Below are 26578 nucleotides of genomic sequence, written 5' to 3'. Positions count from 1 at the left end.
GAAAATGCAGCAAGTGGAGCAGATGGGTTTCAGGCTCCGCTGATGGAAGTCGACACCCTCCCAGTCCGACCGAGCTTGGGGAACACCGCTTGAGTGAAGGCGATTGCGTCGCCTCACTCGGGCATATCCTGGACAGAGGGACTCTAGATCAGCCCACAGCAAAACCCCAAAACAAAACCAAGCCTCGGTCAAACGGTTAACACGTTTCATCAGGATCTGGGCCAGCAAACCAGTGCAGTTGCTGCCTGTTTATGGAATTGAAACAGCAAGGCAGTCCCACTGGACGTGAATGGGGAAAGAGAACTCATAGACCAGTATCTGTGAGAGAGCACATTCTGGGAAGTCAACCTACATTTGGTTTAGAAGTTAAATTGCTTACAATATCCTGGTTAAATTGTCACCCAGCTCTATTGGAGGTTGATCCCGGTGCAACTGTTTCAGTGACCACAGAACCAGTCTGTAACAAAATTCACTCTGGACTCCAATCCTTAAATTTGTGCAAGACCTCAGCTAGACCGAGAACCCAGACCAGGGAACCTTTACAGATTAGGGGTACAACTGGGGTTCTGGTCTCTAATGAGAAGCAGCTGGCTCAGTTCCCACTGACGATAGTAAGAGACTCAGGCTTGAACTTGATTGGATGAAATCACTTCAGAAAGATTCATCTACAGTGGCTGAACATTTTTCGATTAGAAAATGGCTGCCTGAGTGAAGTCCTAACTAAATACCCTTACGTTTTTCAGGAAAGGCTTAGGATATCAAATGATCCAAGGCAACCTTGCATATTGACCAGGAGGCAACTGAGACCTGTTCTGGACCTGGAGAGACCAGATCACAGTAGAGGATGGCATATTATCATGGGGAGCAAGAGTGATTGCCCTGAGCATGGGTCACTACCAGATACTGGCTGAACTCAACCAGTATCCAGGGGTTTCCAAAATGAAAATGTGGGTAAGATGTTATATCTGGTGGCCAGGATTGGATACAGACATAGCTGCATTGGTGGGACAGTGCCCAGGGTGCCAACAAGGACAAAAGGTATCACCAGTTACTTCCCCACATTTGTGGGAATGGCCGAGTAAACGCTGGACGCAGTTACACATCAATCATGCTGGTCCTTTCATGGGCTTGATGTTCTTTGTCACTGTGGACCCCCACTCAAAGTGGCTGGACGTGCACAGAGTCCATTCGTCAAACATGGGAATTACAACAGAAAAAACTGTGCGTATCTTTTGCAATACATGGACTCCCAGAACTGCTGGAAGAGCAGTCCAAGCTTTGAAGGTAGGCTTAAAGAAACAGCCGAGCAGCAAGTTACTGCAGATGCTGGAATCTATCCTGAAAACAGCAAATGCTGGAGATTTCAGTGAGTCAGACAACATCCATTGATAGAGAGCAAGCTAACGTTTCAAGTTTAGATGACTCAGATGAAGATGAATGGATGCTGTCTGACCTACTGTTTTATCCAACATTTGTTGTTTTCATTAAAGAAACAGCTGAAAACTCCACTAGATACCAAGCCATCCTGATCACTATTTGATTATCAGACCACCCTCATGTAACTACAGGGAGAGCTCCAGCAGAGTTACTAACTGGGAGAATCAGGTTAAACCTGATCTTCACAGACCTGGGGCAGGGAAGGGTGAAACAGCATCAGGAACACAAATGTCAGACACAAGACTCTGCTGACAGAGAGAGAGAGAGAGAGAGACAGGTAACTTTAGGGGATGATGATTAGGGTGTAGGATGCTACAGGAATGGCCCTGCATGGGTAAGAGGCATGGTCAACGCAAGGTCAGGGCCAGTGATGTAGAAAGTGCGGGTTGGTGTGATGGTCCTGAACGAGCACGGGGACCACACGAAAGCAGCAAACCCACAAATGGTGCAGGAGCAGAAAGTGCCCGGGCCCTTGACAGCCTTTCCGACTGTTCCTGAACGCGTGGGTTTTCCCTCTCCATCGAGCTTGGTAGATATCTCGGAATCTGAGACGGACACAGGGGATGTCACTGCCTTGACAGCATTTGTCGTCTGAAGAAGAGGATGAATATTTTCTGAGATGATCTGGGTGAAAGGGGAACCTGATCCAGTGCTGACACACCCCAGGAGGAGTTACAAGCGAAAGAGCAGCCCACATCCTCGGACTCAGAGGGGGAGGGAAGTAGTGTTTGTAATGGGGTCAGCCAGGTGGACCTCATAGAGTAGGAGTTCCCTGATTGGGGCTGTTAACATGGTCTAATCAGGAGCCCTGGCTGACAGATATAAACAGGAGTGTCAGGGGTTCTGTTCACTTTGAGAACTGGCACTGAGGGAGCTGGATCAGGACTCTCCACATGTTAATAAAGGAGGACTTGGTGACTGGATACCAGCCCCTGTGGAGTTATTTCAACCATCACCTTCTCAAGGGAACTTGGGAAAGGCAATAAATGTAGGTCTAGCCAGCATTGCCTACATCCTTTCCAATCCATTGAGAAAACGTACAGCCATCTTTGGCAGATATTATTGACATCGGTTTGCAGGCCGTGCAATTAGAAAGCATTGATGAAGCAGGGCCATTTGAAATCAGCACCTTGGGATTGATATTGTCAAAGGACGGAATTTCCTGAACAGGATACACTCTGTTCATTTTCATTAAACCTCATTGTTTTGATGGCAACAATAGACTCAAAACATCTGACAATCTATAAGCTGTAGTATTCATAAAACAGAGCTTTTCACTGTGCCTCGGTACGGGTGACAATAAATTCAATTCAGCCGTTTTTTTTCATCTACTTATCGAGTCTGGGATGAGATAGACAGAGAGTGAAAATGTACTCCTAATGCAGTGATACCCCGACAACTAGAATCAATTTGAACGTTACTGGCAACTTAATGTAAGAGGTGGCAGCTATTAGCTGTATAAATGTCAGCTTTTCACACGAATTACACAGAAACATTGAAGAGAGGAGCAGGCCATTCAGCCCTTCGATCCTGTCCTCCCTTCAATCTGATCATTGAGGTCAATACCCTAATCCCTTGATCCCCTTAGCTATAGGAGCTGTATCTGCGTCCTTCTTAAAAACACACGATGTTTTGGTTCCAATTACGTTCAGTGGCAGTGAATTGCACGGGTTCCCCACTCTCTGGGTGAAGAAGTTTCTCTCCAATACAGTATTCTTGCAAATTGTCCTGATGAGTGGAAGATGAAAACATTTTTAAAAAAGGTGGTCCCTTGAAATGTGACGTTTCTTGCCTTGTAGTGAAGCTGACTGCTGAGCGGGGGTCTGAGGGGATGAGAAGAGAGATGGGGGGGCTGGGAGGGGGGTTGGTGAAAGTGATGGCTTGAGTAAGCAGTACTCACAGAACAGTCGGCCATGAGTCTGCAGGTACTGGCAACACTGGGTTCCAGGATGAATTATCCAGTGGAACTTGGCTGGTGGGGAACAGCAGCTCTCTGACACCTGGAGAAAGAAAAAATTAAACACCACTTCAAATAAACAAAACAGACAAGCACGGTCCTGACTAAACCTGATTAACCAAAGAGCAAATCAAATTTGATAGTGCAGTCTTGTAAAATCTCTCCAAACAGGCTTTTATTTTATCCCCTTTGGTATCACGAGGTTAATGTGAACGGCTCAGAGCTGTCTGGAGCTGCAGGAAGCTACAACTGCAATTTTTCAGGCTCTTTGTCAAGGCCATTGGTATCTCATCATCTAGATCTAAGTACCCTTCTGTACTCCGCATATGTATTAAATCAACGGATGACATTTCTAATTAGCAACATTCTTTCCAGTTCATCGACTATCCCATTTATTCTTTTATGCCCAGGGTACTGCTTCAGCTTTCATTATCAGCTCGGAGTGTGGTATTAGAGAGTAACTTGAAGAACGTCTCTCTTCTGAGGGCTGAATGACCTCAATTTAATAGAACACGTGTCTTCTCTCATTGTTCGGAATACACTTCAAACTTTTGTGAAGCCTTCACAGGATTTGATTGTATTTGAGGGAGCTATCAGTTCATGTCCCACTGAATGACATCCAGCACTCCTGAGCACTGACCCTCCAACAGTGCAGCACTCCCTCAGCACTGACCCTCCAACAGCGCGACACTCCCTCAGCACTGACCCTCCAACGATGCAGTGCTCCCTTAGCACTGACCCTCCGACAGTGCGACACTCCCTCAGCACTGACCCTCCAACATTGCAGCGCTCCCTCAGCACTGACCCTCCAACATTGCAGCACTCCCTCAGCACTGACTCTCCGACAGTGCAGCACTCCCTGAGCACTGACCCTCCAACAGTGTGACAATCCCTCAGTGCTGACCCTCCGACAGTGCGCCGCTCATTCAGTACCGATCCTGTGACAGTGCAGTACTCCCTCAGTGCCACACTGGAACAAATAGTTTCTATTTGGAATAATTTGTTATTCCACAATTAGTAGCTGGTTTTAAAGTCGGCGTCTATCACCTCACAATAAGGGACATAAATAGGCACACACACACACACACACACACACAAAGATCTGAACTAGAAACAGGAATAAGCAATTCAACAGTAATACTCTCCAACATGATCACGGTCTCTAGTTGGCTGAAGGAGCTGAAACAGAGGTAGTTCTTCTGTAAAAATATTTTAAATTTTTTTATAATTAGCCTAGCAATGAGCACCTTCCTTGCTTTATCTAGTTGCCCCTCATAGGTGATGAAATCTCTTTCTAATTTATTCCACACCCAGTATTGAATAAGCACAGATATTCACTGTCTTTAGCTCTGCCCAATAACCACGCTCTGTCACCACCAATCTTGATCCATTCCCTGGCAACTGCATATGGCTCCACCAGACTCTTCACAACATTGGTGTCACATTGAGCCCTTGCTGAACTTCCATCTCCCAATCCAACCATCATGAAGACCTCTATAACATCCTGCCTCAGCTGCCCAATCTCTCATTCACATAGTTATTACCTTGCTGCAGAATTATTCCAGCACCCTGCAGAATGGCCTTCCATATTTTACCCTTCACAAGCCTGAGGCCATTCAAATCTCTGCTGCTATCTATGCACTTGCATCCAGTGCCATTCACCCAACGGTCTCTGTGCAAGCTGACCGATACTGGCTCCTGGTTAAACAGTGCCTCAGTTTTGACATTCTTTGTATAATTTTGAAATCCCTCTGTGGCTGTACCCAGCTCTCCACCCTCTCCCCACCCCCATCTCCCTCCATTTTCACCTGAGATCTCAGCATTCTTTTAATCATTTCAGCGCCATCGGTCAGCCGTTCAGAAATTCGGACACTTCAACCTCTGGAGTTCAGTTCCTGCACATCGCCATCCCTCGAACTCGCTTCCTTATGACCCTACTCTCTTTGACCAATTTTTTTTATATCTCCTGTCCCCAACATCACCTTGCCTCGCGCATAGTCTCCCATGAACCTGCCACACACACCCAGGCCTAGTTATCACACAGTCTGCCATTGCTCACAGCCTATTGTTAGTCTCCATTAACAGCTATTCACCCTCCCAGCCAGATCATTATCAATTCTTTTGTTTGTCCAACTGTTTTTCTCTCCTTTTGGGCTCTATTCCCCCCCCCCCCATTGTTTACTCCTTGCCCCCTCCCCCTACTCTAGCTTCTGCAGGTAAACCAACATTTTCCTCGTTACCATCAGTTCTGAGGAAGGGCCCCCGGATCCAAAATGTTAACTTTGGTTTCTCTGCACAGAGTCTAGATTAGATTGGTGCTGCCAGACCTGCTGAGCCTTTCCAGCAATTTCTGTTTTTGTTTCATAGTCAAATCTAGCTTTGCTTCCACTACATAGCACCTTGGACCAGTGTAAGTTGTTGTTGTTCGTGCCTCACTGCAGCCCATGAGTTGGGAGACTGGAAGAGTGGGAGGCTCATTCAGGTGCCACACTTCCTGCACTCTCTGTCTTGCAGTGTTGACAATCCCTTCATCCTCCCCACCCTGGAACTCCTTTTCACAGTGACCATCACCCCACAAGGTACCTCACCAACTTTGTCCCATCCCAACCCTACTTCCCCACCCCTGCTGTCCAAGTATGACATAATTCTCATCAGTTTTGACCAGGAATCATGTGTCAGGCTAAAAGAGTTAAAATCTTGCACTCCAAAGGTTGGGGCTGGGTAGATTGATTTTCACCGTGAATTCAAATTGCCCTTCAGTCTTCAGTGAGACATTATAGAATCATAGAATCCCTACAGTGTGGAAGCAGGCCATTCAGCCCATTAACACCACATCAACCCTCTGAAGAGCACCCCACCCAGACCCACTGCCCCTGCTCTGTCCCTGCATTTCCCATGGTCAATCCGCCTAGCCTGCACATCCTGGAACACTATGGGCAATTTAGCATGGCCAATCTACTCTGACCTGCACATCTCTGGACTGTGGGAGGAAACCAGAACACCTGGAGGAAAGCCACACAGACACAGGGAGAATGTGCAAACTCCACACAGACGGTCTCCCCATGTAACCACGGGGACCTGATCTGTATCTATGATCTTTCAGCAGGTAACGGATATATCTGTATCCTGGCAGATGGATGTGAAACCAATCTCCACTGTCAGAATTCATCTCAATTCAGAAAAAAGCAATAGAGAGAGACATTTAAATCTAAGCTTTTAATATTAAAGATGGTCACAGTTAGACAGATGTGAAGGCTGTTTTCAACAAGAACACAGCTGGAAGTCAAACACATTCTTCCAGACAGTTTGATTTTTATTAAATTCTCTCAATGATTGATTAGCCCAGAGAAGTCATAAATCTCATTGTGTAAGTACTCAGTTGAGTACATTAAGTCCAGGCACATTGTGAGATTTAATGCTGGCAGTCATAGGCAGTAGCTGGTTTCGAGATGGTTTCTGGTTGGACAAATATCATTTTCTCCCTGTTCTGAAGACTGCATATAACCCAGCATATCTTAAGCTAGGAACATAGCAGCCCCCAAGTGGGGAAAGGTGATGGTGGCATTGTGGAATATCACTCAGCCAGATTAATATTCTAGGGACGAAAACAGAAGTTGCTGGAAAAGCTCAGCAGGTCTGACAGCATCTGTGGAGAGAAATCAGAGTTCACGTTTCAGATCAAGTGATCCTTCCTCAGAACTGGGAGGGCACAGGGTCAACTCCCACTATGATGGATGAATTTTGAATTCAGAAGAAAATCTGAAATGAAGAGCTATGTAAACATTCAGTTATTGCTACCAATGTCCTCCAGTTAAGGAAATCTTCTGCTCTTACTTTATCTACATGTGCCTCCAGTCCCACAGAAACATGGCTGACTCCTCATTGCCCTCTGGGCAAATAAATATTGGCCAAGCCATCCCATTAACAATTCTTTGAAAAAAACCCTTGAGTTCACTCTTTTCCATCACATGACACAGCAAGATGGAGTTACTGACCAATCACAGGGATCTGTCTACACCAGTCTGACAATGACCTGGAGGAGCCAGTGTTGGACTCGGGTGGACAAGGTTAAAAATCAAACACCAGGTTATTGTCTAACAGGTTTAATTGAAAGCACTAGCTTTTGGAGCGCCGCTCCTTCATCAGGTGATTGTGGAGGTTAAGATCATGCTCACAAAATTTATAGCTAAAGGAATCCACTGTCATGGAGATGTGATACAGTAAACAATCTTAGATTAAAACCTACATCTTTTATAATGGGATTTGCTGGTTTCTGTTCTTTAATATGTAAATCCCAGAGCTTCTGTTAAATTACATTCTCAAGATAGCTCAGCTTTTTAAACATAGGTGTACGCGGCATGTACTCAGGTGACTCGGCCAACATTATCTATCTCATACTCTGCCCTGAGGCATGGTACATTGGCAAAACCGAGCAGAGGTTACGGCAACGGATGAATGGGCACCGCACAACAATCACCAGGCAGGAGTGTTCCCTCCCAGTCAGGAAACACCTCAGTGGGCCTGGACGTTTGACCTCGGACCATCCTCCAAGGCAGACTTCGGAACAGGCAACAACACAAAGTGGCCAAGCAGAGGCTGATAGCCAACTTCGGTCCCCATGGGGATGGCCTCAAATGGGACCTTGGGTTCACATCACACTACAGGTGACCCCACTGCATGATACACTCATACACATACGCAACCCTACATACCCACACACCCATGCAGACCCTCTCTCTCATATGCACACACCTCCACCCCTCACACACACTTAACCAAGCTTATACACACATTTACACACACAGTCTATCGCATGCACTCACACCCACATGTGTGGCACGGTGGCACAGTGGTTAGCACTGCTGCCTCACAGCGCCAGAGACCCGGGTTCAATTCCCGCCTCAGGCGACTGACTGTGTGGAGTTTGCACATTCTCCCCGTGTCTGCGTGGGTTTCCTCCGGGTGCTCTGGTTTCCTCCCACAGTCCAAAGATGTGCAGGTTAGGTGAATTGGCCATTCTAAATTGCCCGTAGTGTTAGGTGTAGGGGAATGGGTCTGGGTGGGTGCACTTTGGCAGGTCGGTGTGGACTTGTTGGGCCGAAAGGCCTGTTTCCACACTGTAAATAATCTAATACATGCACACACTCAATCTGTCGCTCCTACATTCACACAAATATAAGCTTATGGGGTGAATTTGTTTTTGCAGAATCACATTTTATTTTGCTCAAAAACTGCATGAATCCACATAAATGTCAGTAAAACTGTACCAAAGGCTTGTTAGTCTGACATAGCATTGGGACACAGACTGACTGCAGACCTATTGTTTAAAAAGCTGAGCTATGTTGAGAATGTAATTTAAAAGAAGTTCGTACATTTACATATCAAAGTACAGAACCAGCGTATTCTAAAAGATGAAAGTTTTAATCTAAGATTGTTTACTGTATCACATCGCCATGACACTGGACTCCTTTGGCTAAAAATTCTATGAGCATGATCTTACTCTCCACAACTACCTGATGAAGGAGTAGCAATCTGAAAGCTAGTGCTTCCAATTAAACCTGGTGCAGTCTGACAATGAGGATGAGGAAAACCCTAAGGTGGGGGGTGGTGGTGAGCTTTGGGAATGGTAGGTCCACACTCGCTTGTTTCTCCCGGAACATGCCACACCTACCAGATGTCAACTCTCAAATTACTCAGAGACTGGATCCCAACAATGTTACTTCTGAGAGCAACCTTTCCTATTTGTACCTGAATGAACCAATACTTTCCGTAATGCTGACCAGCATCTCCCCTTTCCCTTAGGGACCCTGCAGCCTCTAGGACTCAACACCAAGTTCAATAAGTTTACACCCTGATTCCATTGAATCATAGAATCCCTACAGCGTGAAAACAGGCCCTTTGACCCAACAAGTCCACCTCAGCCCTCTGAAGAGTAACTCACTCAGGCCCTTTTCCCTAAACTTATTACTCTACATTCACCCCTGACTAATGTACCTAACCTGCACATCCCTGGACACTATGGGCAATTTAGCATGGCCAATTCACCCTAACCTGCACACCTTTGGTCTGTGGGAGGAAAATGGAGCACCTGGAGGAAACCCACACTGACACGTGGAGAATGTGCAACTCCATCCAGTCGCTCGAGGTTAGAATAAATCCTGGTCCTTGGCACTGTGAGGCAGCAGTGCTAACCACTGAGCCAACGTGCCCACCCTTATCTTCCCATGTTTTTTTACCCATCCCCCCATACCCAGGTCCTATCATAACATGAGTCGCTTTCAGCACAACCTACCTATTCTCTCCTACCCTTATCACTTAGTCAGCTTCGCTTCTGTCCTGGCTTACCATCAATAAGCCCCTCAGATACCTCCTTGTTTCATTTCGTGGTCTCCATGTGCTTCATCTCTACCTATCTGCTCATCTCTTCCGCCTTCCCTCCTGAACCCTCAACCTCACCTTCACCATAAATACCATGTTTTCCTAACTGCTATCAGTTCTGATGGAGAATCACCAGACTCGGGAACATTAACTCTGCTTTCTCCCCATTGATGCTGCTAAGACTTTGTTTTCATAATCTCTACTTTTGTTTAGGATCTCCAACTTCTACAGTTCTCTGTTTTATCACAATACTCTCTGTTACTACTTTCTGGGTCCCTAGAGAACAACCGAGGAACAATGCATGAGGTTAGAGTCCAAACCGTAAATCTGCCAGATCCGGAGCCGGTCATCGTAAGGAAGATGGTATTGGAGGGGATCACCCACAGGCCCCTGGTAATAAGGTCTCATGATGGATTCGTTGACTGAAGAATGGGTCAGTCCAATGGCGTGACCAAACTCATGGACAGCTACTGCAAACAGGTCCATCTTCTGGGGATCTGAAAGAAAGGGACAAAAACACCTTCTGAAATTGGCTGTGATGTCACACCATCCCTCATCATCCTTATTCTCATTGTTCAAATCTTCCAGGTCCTTGCCACTCCCCACCCCACCCTCCACATCTCCAGAACCAACCTTAGCCCCACAGTCCTTTGAGATCTCTGTGCTCCTCCAATCCTGGCTTTGAGGACATTCCTGATTTTAATTATTCAGCCGTTGGTGGCCATGATTTGAGCTGTGTTGTGCCCTAATCTGAGGAATTTCCTCTCCAAAGCTGTCCACTTCTCCCTCTCCTGCTTTTAGAAGCTCCCTTTAAAACCTCCCTCTTTGAGAGGAAGTGGTGGAGGCTGGTACAATAATAACATTTAAAAGTCATCTAGATGACTTTCTGAACAGGAAGAGTTGAGTGGGATATGGACCAAATGCTGGCACATAGGGCTAGGTTAATTTAGGACATCTAATTGGCTTGGAGAAGTTGTTTCAAAGGGTCTGTTTCAATGCTGTTTAACTCTGCAACTCTATGACTAGGCATTTAATCGTCTGTCCAGATCTCCCACTATGTGACTCAGTGTTAGACTGTGTTTGAGTTGCCTTGGAAATTTTACTATTGTAAAAGTGAATGCTGCTTTTGTTACATTGAGTAGATTTCAAGGAGTATTATTATCTCGCAAAGAAAGATTTCAATACAGTTGCAAGAACATTGTCTGAGATGTTGACCTGCTGACTGCATGATTATGGGTTGGGGTGGTGATGTTACTGCACTCCTTGTTTCTATTCTATGTTGGGCAGAAACTTTACTCAATAAAATCCTCCTACCTTCTTGACTCTCGTCTCGGTTATCCGCAGATCATGGAGAGGCTGAGTTGGTGGAAAATGCAGAGTTGAAATAGTTCTGGGATCTGAATGAGGATGTCAGATGATGAACTCTACATTTTAATGAGGAGCTTGGCTGCCTACAATGAAGGAAGACAGGAAGAGCAGGTGGCCATTCTTCCCCTCTACCTTATTCCATCCTTTATAGCTGATTTATATCCTCATTTCATCCACCTACCGAAGATTCATATCGCTAACATGTTTATCTGTCAAAACACGACTGGGCTTGAATTTAAAATGTTTTATCTACAGCATTCCTAGGGCAGAGTGCCATCTTTATACCATGCAAATTCCTGAATAGCTGGACTCTATCCCCTTTCCTGGACTCCTCCACGAATGGAAAAGGTTCTCTCTCTCTCTTTCTCTCTCTCTCACACACACACCTCTCTCAATTCTTTCCAACATCCCAAAAACCTTAAACCTCTTAAAATCTTCCAAAGATAGTCACAGGTGAGGCGCTGGAAGACTGGACATTGGCTAACGTGGTGCCACTGTTTAAGAAGGACGGCAAAGACAAGCCAGGGAACTATAGACCAATGAGCCTGGCCTCGGTGGTGGGCAAGTTGTTGGAGGGAATCCTGAGGGATGGGATGTACATGTATTTGGAAAGGCAAGGACTGATTCGGGATAGTCAACATGGCTTTGTGCGTGGGAAATCATGTCTCACAAACTTGATTGAGTGTTTTGAAGAAGGAACACAGAGGATTGATGAGGGCAGAGCGATGGACGGGATCTATATGGATTTCAGCAAGGCATTTGACAGTGTTCCCCATGGGAGACTGATTAGCAAGGTTAGATCTCATGGAATAGGGAGAACTAGCCATTTGGATACAGAACTGGCTTGAAGGTAGAAGACAGAGTGTGGTGGTGGAGGGTTATTTTTCAGACTGAAGACTAATGGTATGCCACATGGATCATTGCCGGATCCACTACTTTTCGTCATTTATATAAATGATTTGGATGTGAACATAAGAGTATAGTTAGTAAGTTTGCAGATGACACCAAAATTGGAGGTGTAGTGGACAGCGAAGAAGGTTATCTCAGATTACAACAGGATCTTGGTCAGATGGACCAATGGGCTGAGAACAGGCAGATAGAGTTTAATTTAAATAAATGTGAGGTCCTGCATTTTGGGAAAGCAAACCTTAGCAGGACTCATACACTTAATGGTAAGGTCCTAGGGAGTGTTGCTGAACCAAGAGACCTTGGAGTGCAAGTTCATAAGTCCTTGAAAGTGGGGCCACTGGTAGATAGGTTAATGAAGAAGGCATTTGATATGCTTTCCTTTATTGGTCAGAGTATTGAGTCCAGGAGCTGGGAGGTCATATTGCGGCTGTACAGGACATTGGTTAGGCCACTGTTGGAATATTGCGTGCAATTCTGGTCTCCTTCCTATTGGAATGATGTTGTGAAACTTGAAAGGATTCAAGAAAGATTTACAAGGATGTTGCCAGGGTTGGAGGGTTTGAGCTATAGTGAGAGGTTGAATAGGCTGGGGGTTTTTTCCCTGCAGCGTCGGAGGCTGAGGGGTGACCTTGTAGAGGTTTACAAAGTCATGAGGGGCATAGATAGGATAAAAAAAAGTCTTTTCCCTGGGGTGAAGGAGTCCAGAACTAGAGGGCATAGGTTTAGGGTGAGAAGGGAAAGATATAATAGAAACCTAAGGGACAACTGTTTCACACAGAGGGTGGTACGTGTATGGAATGAGCTGCCAGAGGAAGTGGTGGAGGCTGGTACAATTGCAACATTTGAAAGGCATCTGGATGGGTATATGAATAGGAAGGGTTTGGAGGGATATGGGCCAGGTGCTGGCAGGTGGGGCTAGATTGGGTTGGAACATCTGGTTGGCATGGACAAGTTGGACCGAAGGGTCTGTTTCTGTACTGTACATCTCTATGACTCTATGACTGTATCTCCTGAAAATACCAGACTTGTTGCGGTGTGGGTTAGCTCAGTTGGCTGATGGTCATGTGAATGACTCCAACAATATTGGTTTGATACCCAGACTGGCTGAGTTTATCATGAAGGACCCACTTCTCCCCCTCAGGTTAAACCATCTCCTGTCACCTGACTCTATCTGGTGAGATTTTAGAGCTATAGCAACTTCATGCATGCTTCACAATCTAACTTTTGGTCACACTCTTATGATTTTTCTTTGATGAGATGTGGGATCTGTTGCCCATTCCAATACCCCTTGAATCTTATGGCTTTCCAGACTATATCTCAGGGTGGTTAAGAGTCGACTCTAATGAGTTGAAGTGTAACATAGACCACACAGAGCAAGGACAGTAGATTCCCTTCCTTAAACAGCATTAGGGAGCAACAGTCAATAATTGCTTCACATTTACCATCGCTTACACTCGCTGCATAGTCCAGCACCTCCACCTGATGAGGGAGCAGCTCTCCGAAAGCTAGTGCTTCCAAATAAACCTGTTGGACTATAACCTGGTGTTGTGTGATTTTTAACTTTGCAAAGTCCAGATTTTTATTAAACGATTTGAAATTCCACAAGTGGTCACTGATGAGATTTGAACCCAGGGCCTAGTGTATTAATCCAGTCTCTGAGTTAATCGTCCAGCAATACCATCTTACTCCCTCCCCCAGTCTGTGCTAAGTACTTCCCAAAAGCCATTACTGTACACCTATTTGAAGTTGCAATGCTCACAAGCACACACAGTACTTCAATCTTGCCAAGGATTTGTATAGTTGCAGAAAATGTCCTGTTTATGTTCCAGCTCTCTAGTTATAAAGGTCAATGTTCCAGTCGTCATGATTTGGAGCTGCTGGTGTTGGACTGGGGTGTACAAAGTTAAAAATCACACAACACCAGGTTATAGTCCAACAGGTTTAATTGGAAGCACACTAGCTTTCGGAGCGTTGCTCCTTCATCAGGTGATTGTGGAGGGCTCGATCGTAACACAGAATTTATAGCAAAAATTTACAGTGTGATGTAACTGAAATTATACATTGAAAAACTGATTGTCTGTTAAGCCTTTCATATGTTAGAATACAGTGATAGTTTCACTTCTTTTATGTGTAAATCACAAAACCTTTTTTTAAAAAGTTGCATTCTCAGGTTAGCTGTTAACAATGGTGTTTGCTAGATAATATGTTGAAGGTGTTAGCCCCCTGTGTTCTCTGTCTATGCCATGATGTTAAAAATCACACAATACCAGGTTATAGTCCAACAGGTTTAATTGGAAGCACACTAGCTTTCGGAGCGACGCTCCTTCCTGATGAAGGAGCGTTGCTCCAAAAGCTAGTGCTTCCAATGAAACCTGTTGGACTATAACCTGGTGTTGTGTGATTTTTAACTTTGTACACCCCAGTCCAACACCCGCCTCTCCAAATTATGCCATGATGTTTAGATTGATTCTAATCTAAAAAGTGAGATAACGGAGTTTTACATGAATTCATGCAGTTTTTGAGCAAAGTACAATGTAACCCTGAAAGTACAAATTCACCCCACAAAATATATGTGTGCATTTGGGTCTTTGTCTGTCTGTGTGTGTGTGTGTGTGTCTGTCTGGGTTGGGAGTTGTGAGTGTGAGAAAGTGTATGTGCATATGTGTAGTGAGTGCAGAGTGTCTTAAGTCTGTGAGGGAGTGTATGTGTGAGTGCGTGTGTCTGTAAGGGTGTGTGTGGGTGTCTGTGTGCGCGTCTGTGTGTATGTGTGTCCACCTGATGAAGGAGCGACACTCCGAAAGCTAGTGTGCTTCCAATTAAACCTGTTGCACTATAACCTGGTGTTGTGTGATTTTTAATAATGTTCCAGTAGCCTTCCTTGATTATTTTGAAGAGCTTTTTGTTGCCTCGTGAAACCTGGGAGTTAACAGAATAATGGCAGTAAGGGAAGTACTGTGCCAACAGAGGGAGGGTGCTGTATCCATTGTAACCCCCTGCTGCCTCTCTCTATTCATGTCAATCTGTATTCACTGCACCCCCAGCCCTCACAGTACACATCCAACCACCTTTTACCCTGCTCATAAACAAGAGAACAAATGCAAATGGATAAACAGGAAAGCAATAAAATGGAACTGTAAATCAGGCTTGCTGCTGTGTAGCACTAGAACCCTGTTAAAGAGCTACCTGAGAATGTCACATCTAATGTTCAAATGTCTCTTTTAGCCGGGGGCTAAACAGATGGATTTTATGTGTATTTAATGTGCTTCCTCATCTTGCTGACAATGTCTTCCATCGGGAGAGACACCAGCAATTGAGCAGACATCCTCAGAGCTTCATGTAAAGGTCTTTACTGTGTCTATACGATGCATATCTCGTCAATGCATCAATATGTTTCTGACATCGATGTATTCCTCGCAATTTGGATCATTTCATCTGTGAAAGATTAGATTTGAAGAATTAGCTCAATGCAGTAGCTGGAACACTGCCGATAGAATTAGTAGGTGCAGAGGGAGGGGGAGCATCGAGTCAAGGCTATGAACAGGGAGTTGGATAACTTATTACAGGAGAATTATCTGCAGGTTTAGGGGAGGCAATAGCCTGGTGGTATTACTGTGATAAGGGCCCCTCTGGTAGAATTCTTACCCCTGAACTAGGGGGTCTGAGTTCAAGTCCCACATGTGCCACAATGTGTAATATTGTGTCTGAACAGATTGGTTAGAAAAATAGGCTAAATAAAAACAAAATTATCATCAGGCTTTTAATCCAGAGACCCTGGGAATCAAAACAAACCAAGACATTACTGGAGAAACTCTGGCAGCATCTGTGGAGAGAGAAACAGAGTTAATGATACCAGATCAGTGACCCTTCTGAGTTGGTTCTGATAAAGGGTCACTGCACCTGAATCATTAACTCTGTTATTCTCTCCAGAGATGCTGCCAGACCTTCAAACTTGCATGCTCCAGACATTGAGACTTCTGTCACTGGAACAGTTTCTACTTACTTACAACAGCAAAACAGTCAGGACTGTGAAGATTTCTATTCAATTTCCTCTTCAAAACCACAGCTGGAAGGGGCACAGTGCTGACCCTCTGACAGTGCAGCGCACCCTCAGTACTGGCCCTCTGACAGTGCGGCACTCCTTTAGCACTGACCCTCCAACAGTGCAGCACTCCGTCAGCACTGACCCTCCAACAGTGCAGCACTCCGTCAGCACTGACCCTCCAACAGTGCAGCACTCCCTCAGCACTGACCCTCCGACAGTGCGGCACTCCTTCAGCACTGACACTCAGACAGTGCAGCACTCTTTCAGTACTGACCCTCCAACAGTGCAGCACTCTCTCAGTACTGACCCTCCAACAGTGTGACACTCCCTCAGCACTTACCCTCCAACAGTGTGACACTCCCTCAGCACTGACCCTCCAACAGTGCGGCACTCCTTCAGTACTGACCCTCCGACAGTGTGGCACTCCCTCAGCACTGACTCTCCGACAGTGCAGCACTCCCTCAGCATTGGCCTTCTGACAGTGTGGCACTCCCTCAGTGCTGACCCTCCGATAGTGCGGTCCTCCCTCAGTACTGACCCTCTGACAGTGCGACACTCCCTCAGTGCTGACCCTCCAAAAGTGCGGTACTCCCTCAGTGCTGACCCTCCGACAGTGCGGTACTCCCTCAGTGCTGACCCTCCGATAGTGCGGTCCTCCCTCAGTACTGACCCTCCGACAATGCGGCACTCCCTCAGTGCTGACCCTCCGACAGTGCGGTACACCCCCAGTACTGACCCTCCAACAGTGCGGCACTCCCTCAGTGCTGACCCTCCGACAGTGCGGTACTCCCTCAGTGCTGACCCTGAAAGGATGAGCTGTGATGCTGTGGTGTGGTGAGTTAGTGCCATGTACTTCCTGACTCAAAGCCACAAACAATCCCCAATGAAGTCACTGCCTGACATCTTTAAAAGGTCTCCATTGGTTGCGGCTCCAACCAATGACAGTACCTGACGACCGGAAGGTCCAAGCCTCATCGTTATCGAAATGCACATCTCCTGCAATTGGTTCATCACCGGGGAGGAATGCGTGAGCCACGGAGCCCCCTGGTCCATCGAAGGGGTACTGGTCATTGTGTTGTGACTTTGTGAAGTCGATCAGAATGTCTGCATTGTCTCCCGCCACCTCATGGAAATTGAGTGGTGCAATGTCACTCCAGACCTTCAGAGCATAATACATCAGAGCACGAATGGTGTCATGTCCTAACCGGCTGTCCGTTGGAAACGTTCGGACTCTGCAGGTGGTAAATCAAAGCTGTGAGCACGGACTCAATTACTGCTAATGAGCAACAAAGCTGCAATTAATCTCTTGTTAACATTAATGAGAGCACAATGTGATACTCTAGTCTTTTAAGCTTCCGTGAAAAAATGATAATGCTTTTCACAACTGACATTTGCATTAAGATTAAAATGTCAATAATTGACTGTAGGCTTGCACTGATGAAAAGTGGGGGTTCCTTACCGATTCCCAGATGCCTTCCTAAATAATGCCAGTAAACAAAATTAAACAAGCCAGCCATTAGGGGCAGCTATTGGTCAGCTCCTTAATGACCTGTACCCGGTTACCTCTCTGTAAATGGTACAACTCTGGATGAGGTTAGAGAGAGAGAGAGAGGTTACAGATGATATTTGTCTAAGGTGAAGGCTCCGGTTACGTCAGGAGTCTTGGACTGTTCTCGTTCAAACCACAATGGTGAAGGGGAGATTTAATCCAGCCTGTTAAAACTGTGTGAAGGGCAGACAGGGAGAACCTATCAGGATGCTGAGAGAGTCAGGCCACATTCACTGCAGTTTAAAAGAATTGTGGGGGTAGCCTCAGAGAAACCCATAAATTCCTACCAGCACAAGACAGAGTAAACACAAGAAGGATGTTCCCAATGACCAGGGAGATCAGAACCAGAGGGTTAGATTCTAAAGATACAGGGTAGGCCATTTAGGACTGAGATGGGGAAATATCCAGAGAGTGGGGAGACTGGGGAATTCCCAGCCACAGAACGTGATTGAGTCCGGTAGTGATTGGAACCAAGTTGATCTTATTGACTGAGAGATCCTTGATTGGGGTTGTTAACCTGGGCCAATCAGGGAGCCCTGGCTGACAGATAGAAACAGGGGATGCCCTCCCCTTCACTGTTTTGATCACACAGCATTGTCCTTTGATGTGAAGGGCACTGCTTGTCACTGGCCACTCAGGTGTCTTCCTATTTTCCTGGTGGTGGAAATTAAATAAAGATTTGTGCACTTTGTGTCTCTCACTGTGTCTCACACTCGCACACACACACACCATGGGTGCTGGGGAAAAAATAAGCACTACCGCAGTTAGGCGGTAGCGCGGGGATAAAGAAAAAAAAAGAAGAAAAAAAGAAAAAAAGGAAAAGAGAAACAGGGGATTTCGAATCTCCTCAGTTCAGGGACTCTCTGCAAACTGGCTGGCCACTGCCAGTGTACTGTGTACGTGTAAATAAAGGGTGACCTAGTGACGGGATACTGCTTCTGTGTTGAACACTGAATGTTTTCAAGAAGGAGTTGGATATAATTCATAAGGCTAAAGGAATCAGTGGGAAGGGGGAGAAAGTGGGAACTGTGTTGGATATCAGCGTATTGAATGGGGGAGCAAGGGCTATATGGCTGACTCCTGTTCCTATGTTTGATGTTTCTTGGAGCAGAGACATTGAAGGTAATTGGTCAAAGAGCTGGAGTTGGAGTTGAGGAGAATGGTTTTGAACACAGCCATTTGTTATGACCTGGGGTGCACACAATGAAAAGGAAGTAGGAGAACATTCTGTAATAATCTTCAAAATTGTACAAAGTAAACAGCTGAGCCTTTATGGGGTTACCGGGAAAGAGCAGGCAAGTGGAATTGGTAGGATAACACTGAAAAGATACGGGTCAATGTGTGGAATGCTCCAAGATTCTGCACCATAGCTTTATGGGAAATAGGACCCAGTTGGAATGGGAAATGCTGTATTGTAGCCAGTGTAGAATTACTCAATAATCTCATTCAGAGCAAAATCTGGAGGTTTGTGACTCATCTTGACATTGTGATCAAAAGATCATCACATCTAGAGGAGAACAGTTCATCTCTGAGAATCACCTGAGGACAGATCGGGTTTAGCTGGGGTGTTGTGTTTTAGCAGCTTTACCTGAAAACATGTGCTTAGAATCACAGAACAGTTACAGCTCAGAGGCTATATGGCCCATCATGTTTTTGCTAGCCCTACCTTAGAGGAATTAATTCCACTCTCCTGCTCCTTCCCTCTAGTCCTATCAATTATTTTCCCCTTCAGAAACATACTCCATTCTACAACTGAATGTACATCCAGCACACAGTCCAGAAATGTTACCCCAATCCTTGCTAAGTGCGGTGTAAAAACATTTCCTCATGTTGCCTTTTGGCCATTTTACCAAACGCCAATTTTATGATGGCTGCAGAAAGTCTAGTGGGCAAAGCATCAGGGAGCTCCCAGGCTCCAGATCTAATCAGGCGCTGTGTATCAGGGCCGAAGAGGCAGACTTAAAATCACTTTTCTTCATATTTCCACAAAGTGAGTGCTTTCACTGTGTAAAATAGTTGAGGATATTCCAGTTGGGTAGATAGAGTCACACAGTGTGGAAACAGACCTTTCAATCTATCTAGTCCGCACCAATCATTCTCCCAAATTCAACCAGTCCCATATAGAGAAATAATTCCTTGGGCAGAGGGGATCCAGTTCAAGGGGGCACGGTCTTAAATTTGGGCTGTTCAGGGCTGAATACCCCTTTAGACAAAGCGTCGTGGAAATTTAAGACCCTCGCCCCAAACATACTGTTGATGTTTTTGGGCAGTTGTGTCTGGAATTGATCATTATTAGTTTTGCACATCACGGTATATAAATGGCAGGTAAAGGGTTGGGACTTCGAGCTCAGGCATGCTCCAACGGAATGGTAAAGGGACTGAACTCTCTCTTCATCTTTCTCTAGTGCTAAATTTGATTCACAATCCAGGCGAGAGAGAAAATTGGATTGTATCTTTTTCTCATCCCTGAGAAAGAAGATTCAGCCTTTAGCTAACTCTAATGTCTTGACATTCATAAAAGGCAATCAGTATACTATGATGTTATTGCTTAGGGTTTAATGAGTAATAAACTGCAGTTGACTCAAGGAGAATTCCTTGTTTGTTATAAAGCAATCATTGATCCATACTTGATGTAATGAAGATTGATGCACCTGAATCTTCATAGAATACTGAAGAAGCATAAAAGGCCTGATAAACACCAGCATCCTGATCTCAAGCTGTATATCCCAGCAATATCTGTTTGCTTTTGGGGGAATATGAATATTGACTGTGTCCCACATGCTACCAAGACATGAAGAAAACTGAAGGGTGTCACCGTGGCTCAGTGGTTAGTACTGCTGCCTCACAGCACCAGGGACTCAAGTCAATTCCAGCCATGGGTGACTGTATGTCTGGGCTTTCTCTGAGTGCTCTGGTTTCCTCCCAGCCCAGGGATGTGCAGGCTAGTTGGATTAGTCATGGAAAATTCAGGGTAACAGGGAGTGAGTGGGTGTGGGTGAGATGCTCTTCAGAGGGTCAGAGTAGATGCAATGGACTGAATGGCTGAGTAGTTTCTTAAACTTATAACTTCAGCAACTCCCTGTGCGATAGAGTTAGGGTTTGATTCAGGTTTGGCCAATTTCAGTGTACAATACTCAAAAGGGTGCTAGAGAGACCTGATCTATATGCTCATAGATCATTGAAGGTGGCAAGTCAGGTGAAGAGTCATAGAGATGTACAGCACAGAAAAACATCCATACTGACCAGACATCTTAACCTAATCTAGTCCCATTTGCCAGCACCCAGTCCATATCCCTCCAAACTCTTCCTATTAATTTACCCATCCAAATGCCTCTTAAATGTTGCAATTGTACCAGCCTCCACTACTTCCTCTGGCAGCTCATTCCATACACGTACCACCCTCTGCGTGAAAAAGTTGCCCCTTATGTCTCTTTTACATCTTTCCCCTCTCACCCTAAACCTATGCCCTCTAGTTCTGGACTCCCCAACCCCAGGAAAAGACTTTGTCTATTTATCCTATCCATGCCCATCATGTTTTATAAACCTCTATAAGGCTCAGCGTTCAATGCTCCAGGAAAACAGCCCCAGTCTATATAGCCTCTCCCTATCGCTCAAACTTTCCAAGCAGTGAATAAAGCATTAATATAGACATACAATACAAGAGCAGGGAAGTGATACCAAACTTTTGTCTTATGAGACTGCAGCTGGAATATTGTGTATAGTTCTGGGTGCCATATTATGGGGAGCATTGCAGAGAGTGCAGAAGTGATTTTTACGAATAGTTTCATGGATAAGAACCTTCAGTTACGAGGGGAGAGTGTGACTGATTTCCTTGCAGAGCAGCAGACTAGAATGACATTTGATATAAGTTCTCAAAATCATGAGTTTCAATAAAATAAAAGTTTCAAACAGCAAGGTTCCGATCTGCCTGAAATGACACACATTCACCTGAAGCATTCAAGAGGGCACGGGACAGTTAATTTCATCAACAATGTGCGAAGGTATAGGGAAAGGGCAGGAAAATGGCACTAAATCATGACACTCATTGGATCGTAATTATGGACAGGATGGGCTGAATTGCCTCTCTCTGTGCCATAACACTGTGTGATTCTTGTGTATCCTCAAGTTATATTGCTCCACTATTGGCTGCTGTGTCTTCAGGTCAGGCAGCATCCAAACAGCAGGCATATCGACGTTTCAGGCAAGAACCCTTCATCAGGAATTCTTGATGAAGGGCTTTTGCCCGAATCCTGGATTCTCCTGCTCCTAGGATGTTGCCTGACCTGCTGTGCTTTTCCAGCACCACACTCTCAACTCTGATCTCCAGCATCTGCAGTCCTCACTTTCTCCTGCTCTGTCTTCAGCTGCTTCTCCACTTTAACTGAACAGCGATAGATTGGGAAAGTGGGGAGTGCAACGAGACCTGAATATCCTTGTACATCAGTCACTGAAGGTAAGCATTGCAAGGGCAGCACATGATGAAGAAGATAACTGTTATGTTAGTCTTCATCACCTGTGGATTCACATACAGGAGCAGGGTTGACTTGCTGTAATTGTATAGAGACCTTGCTGAGACCACTCCTGGAGTACTGTGTGCAGTTTGGAGTCTCCTTATCTGAGGAAGGGTGTTCTGGTGATGGAGGGAGGGCAGCAAAGGTTTCTCTGACTGATTCCCGGGATGGCAGGTGTGATGACAAAGAGGGACTGGATTGGCCAGGAGTTTATAAGGTTTAGGAGTGATCTCAGAAACGTGTAAAATTCTAACATGCTGAGGCAAGGGTAAACACAGAAAGGATGTTCCCTATGACCAGGGAGCCCTGAACCAGGAGGTCACAATCTAAGGATATATGATAGGCCATTTCGGACTGAGATGGGGAGAAATGTGTTCTCCCAGAGAGTGGGGGGTCTGCGGGATTCTCTGCCACAGAAAGTGATTGAGGCCCAGACATTGAATGTTTTCAAGAAGGAGTTATATATAGTTCTTAGGGCTCAAGGGATGAAAGGGTATGGTGAAGATGTGGGAACAGGGAACTGAGGTGAATGATCAGCCATGATCCCATTGAATAGAGGAGCAGGTTCAAAGGGCTGAATGGCCTCCTCCTGCTCCTGTTTTCAATGTAACCCTAAGTCCTCGATTTCTCCCTCTTTTCAGCCATCCTTAAATTCTTGCTCTCACCTCTCCTAATAACTCCCATTCACATGGCTCAATGTCACGATTTGTTTGATGACTATTTTAAAGATGCTATATAAATGCAAGTTGTTATAGTTCACAACCTCAGGGCATCTGTAAACAGTTTAGAACTCAAATACCTTTCAATTATTAATTCTATTGTCATAAAGAAAACACAGCAGTCAATTGCCATGTTGCAAACTCCCAGAAACTGCATTGCAACAGTTATTGGATAATCAGCTTGAATGAGGCTGAATTAACGATCAAACATTGACAAGACACCAGAGAGACCTCAGCAGCACAGCTTCAATTAGGAACATTTACATCAGGCAGGATAGACATGACCCTGGGATAATATCCTATTTGAAGGATGGCACTGCCTGACAGTGCAACATTCCTTCAGCACCGCACTGGGAAGGTCAACCTGGATTATGTACCAAAGTCTCTACAGTGGGACTCAAACTCACAACATCAGAATATTTTACACCACGTCTTGGCTGACATTAAACATTGTAAACTGTTTCAGACACATTATATTCAACTTACACACGTACATTCGTGCACGCACACATACATGCACACACACACGCACACTCACACACAACCTAATATTCACACACATACACGCACACACACGCACACTCACATCCAACCTAACACTCACACACATACGCATGCACACGCACACTCACACACAACCTAATATTCATACACGTACACGCACACTCACACACAACCTAACACTCACACCGTGGGTGGCACGGTGGCACAGTGGTTAGCACTGCTGCCTCACAGCGCCTGAGACCCGGGTTCAATTCCCGACTCAGGCGACTGACTGTGTGGAGTTTGCACGTTCTCCCCGTGTCTGTGTGGGTTTCCTCCGGGTGCTCCGGTTTCCTCCCACAGTCCAAAGATGTGCGGGTCAGGTGAATTAGCCATGCTAAATTGCCCGTAGTGTTAGGTAAAGGGTAAATGTAGGGGTATGGGTGGGTGGCGGGTCGGTGTGGACTTGTTGGGCCGAAGGGCCTGTTTCCACATTGTAAGTAATCTAATCATTCACAAACACACACACTCTCACTTCTTTAGTTTGGTGCTTTGACATCCTGTGATCTGGCAGTGGTAAGGAATGTTGTTGTTTGTAGGGAGTGACCCACACTTTAGCAAATCCCCGAATCACACCGGGCAAAAGAAGAACCACTTGCCAAAGAAGAACCAGTACATCAAAATCTGGCCACTGGAATGTTTCTGCAGAGAACACCTTAAGTTGTTGATCCAAGTGACTCTGTATTCAGTTCTCTGTCTGAAGGCAGGTTGGACCCACAGCCACAATACCTCTACCATGGACAGAGCAAACAGGCAGGTCCTGAACCCAACCCCAGCCAGAACAGGTGTGACCAACCCTTACCGACTGGCTCCCTCCACCACCTCCATGGTTATAAGCTGTGATGGCAGCACCTTTACCAGCGAGGGGCTATGGATAGTGACGGTAGAAATTTCTCTTCTCTCTCCTCACACATCTGAGCAGCACCCTGTCCCACACCATTGCAAGTTGATCTGACAAAGTCTTCAGCAGAGTAAGCGGACAGGACACAACAGACAGAAAGAAGCCGTTCCTGCTCATAAAATGATCAAAAATGACGAGGTGCAGATTTAAAACAAAGTGCAAATGAAGTAAACACGACATGAGAGAAAACCTCTTCTTACAGTGAGTAGCTGAGTAGTTGACAGCAAGTCTGTGGAATCCTCTGCCTGGAAATGTGAGTTATACAGATTCCATTGAAGCATTCAAGAGGAGCACTGGATGGTTATTTGAGTGGAAATGGTTTGCATGGAGATGGGAGAGATTTCGCACAAGGGGACAGAGCCAGTGTAAGCTAGATGGACTGAATGAGGTCACTCTGTACCGTTATCATTTGGAGATGCTGGTGTTGGACTGGGGGTGTACAAAGTTAAAAATCACACAAAACCAGGTTATAGTCCAACAGGTTTAATTGGAAGCACATTAGCTTTCGAAGCTTCGCTCCAAAAGTTAGTGTGCTTCCAATTAAACCTGTTGGACTATAACCTGGTGCTGTGTGATTTTTAATTCTGTACTGTTACAGTTTCTGATCTGTGATCATCAGTCAGCTTGGCCATCCAGTCCCAAACTGCAAATGTGAACCCGGAGCTCTGGCTCAGAGGCAGGGACCTACCCACTGTGCTGTGAGACCTCCAAATGACTTAAGGGGGAGAAAGAGATCTGATTACAAGCAGTGGAAGGAAAATGGAGCAAGTTACTGGCCAAGTGTCGTTTGTAATAAGAAGTGAAATTATTTATAGCACTTAAAACTATTACATTTCTGCAAGCAAGTGACTTTGGTCCTAAAGTGGTATTGCCAATAAATTTTACATCTGATTAACTGAAGTAGCTTTCATCTGATCACAACTTTCCATTAATAACATTAAATGTGAGGATGCAATTACAAGATTGACATTTACCTCCAGGATATATTTCTTTTATTCCATTTAGTCCCGAGTTGAAGAGATCTTTTCCTCCTGATACTTTCTGGTTCCACAATATCAGGCAGTGAGCAGCGAGGTGTCTTCATTAGTGTCACGGTGGCTTGATCTAAAATTCAAACAAGTTAATTGTTTTTCACACAGGAGCGCAATAAATGAACCGGATGGATGTGGGAACCTCCATGCACCAGGTTCCTTCACTCAGGGATTCAATCTCAGTTACTTCCATAATGTTTCTACTAACAGAAATATGGGTTAGGATGTGGATTCGGGTCAGGGTCAGGGGTAAGGTTAAAGTTAAGGTTGAAGTTAAGGTTAGGGTTAATGTTAAAATTAGGACTAGGGTTAAGGTTAGGGTTAAAGCTAGGATTCTGGTTGAGGTTAAAGTTAGTTTTAAGTTAGGATCAGGGTTAGCATTACAGTTGGGCTCAGAGTTAGGGTTTGGGTTAAGGTTAGGGTTGGGGTTAGGGTTACGATTATGGTTAGATTCAGGGTTTGGTTTCGGCTTAAGGTTAAGGCTAGGAATAGGATTAAGATTAGTGTTAGGAAGAAGAACACAGACATAAGCATGATGGGCCTGAAGGCCTCACTCTGTACTGTGCAATTGCATGTGGAAATGGATGAGAAAAGGAGCTGGAGATGATGAGAAGGGAAATGGGCAGCCGGAGTTTGAGAAAGGAATAGGAAGTATAGGCACCAAAATTAAAGCCAGGCATTCTGGCTTCTGAAACATGACACTTTGTCAAAGAATTTGTTTTGCACTCACCAGGACAATTCACAAGAATACCAAAGGGAAAAATAACATTGATACTGCATGAGTGGAGAGTGTGTAAAGAATTGTACTGACAGCTAGTTTAGGATCATCCCTCAGGTTCACAGTGTGGTGTAGTTGTGTATAGTGGAAGCTCCATATGTTAATGCACAGGGCTCTGTTCTCTGCACATTTATAAAACTGTGTCTGTTTCAAAATAGGTGGCAGCCAATCTCTGGTTCATTACTCAGAGTAATCCCTAGCTCAGTCAGTGTCAAACCATCTGGTTTAAAAATTTAAAAAAGCTGGCAGTTAACTGTCAATCAACATTATTGCAGCATTCTACATCTCAATCAATCATAGCTCAATTGCCAACCAATCAGTGCTCTCCTCTTTTGCAATATAAATGTTAGTTTCCCCCTCCAACTCTATTTTGATTTAGTCCCTGCCCTCCCCTTCACTGTTTTGATCACACAGCATTGCCCTTTGATGTGAAGGGCACTGCTTGTCACTGGCCA

General features: G+C 45.2%; 1 protein-coding gene across 2 annotated transcripts in view; it reads right to left on the bottom strand.

Annotated features, from left to right (window-relative positions):
* Positions 1-26578, bottom strand: part of mmp17a (matrix metallopeptidase 17a) — a 100066-nt gene that overhangs the window by 25486 nt on the left and 48002 nt on the right. For both annotated transcript variants that reach the window (XM_060843901.1, XM_060843902.1), the window contains exons 3-6: positions 25289-25418; positions 17040-17323; positions 10093-10269; positions 3338-3437 (exon numbers count right to left, since the gene is read on the bottom strand). In XM_060843901.1, the coding sequence (XP_060699884.1) occupies positions 3338-3437; positions 10093-10269; positions 17040-17323; positions 25289-25418 (691 nt within the window). The remainder of the gene's footprint in view (positions 1-3337; positions 3438-10092; positions 10270-17039; positions 17324-25288; positions 25419-26578) is intronic.

The sequence above is a fragment of the Hemiscyllium ocellatum genome, chromosome 24 (genome assembly GCF_020745735.1).
Source record: "Hemiscyllium ocellatum isolate sHemOce1 chromosome 24, sHemOce1.pat.X.cur, whole genome shotgun sequence".
In the NCBI taxonomy this organism is placed as follows: Eukaryota; Metazoa; Chordata; class Chondrichthyes; order Orectolobiformes; family Hemiscylliidae; genus Hemiscyllium; species Hemiscyllium ocellatum.
This window is presented reverse-complemented; position numbering and strand designations above follow the sequence as displayed.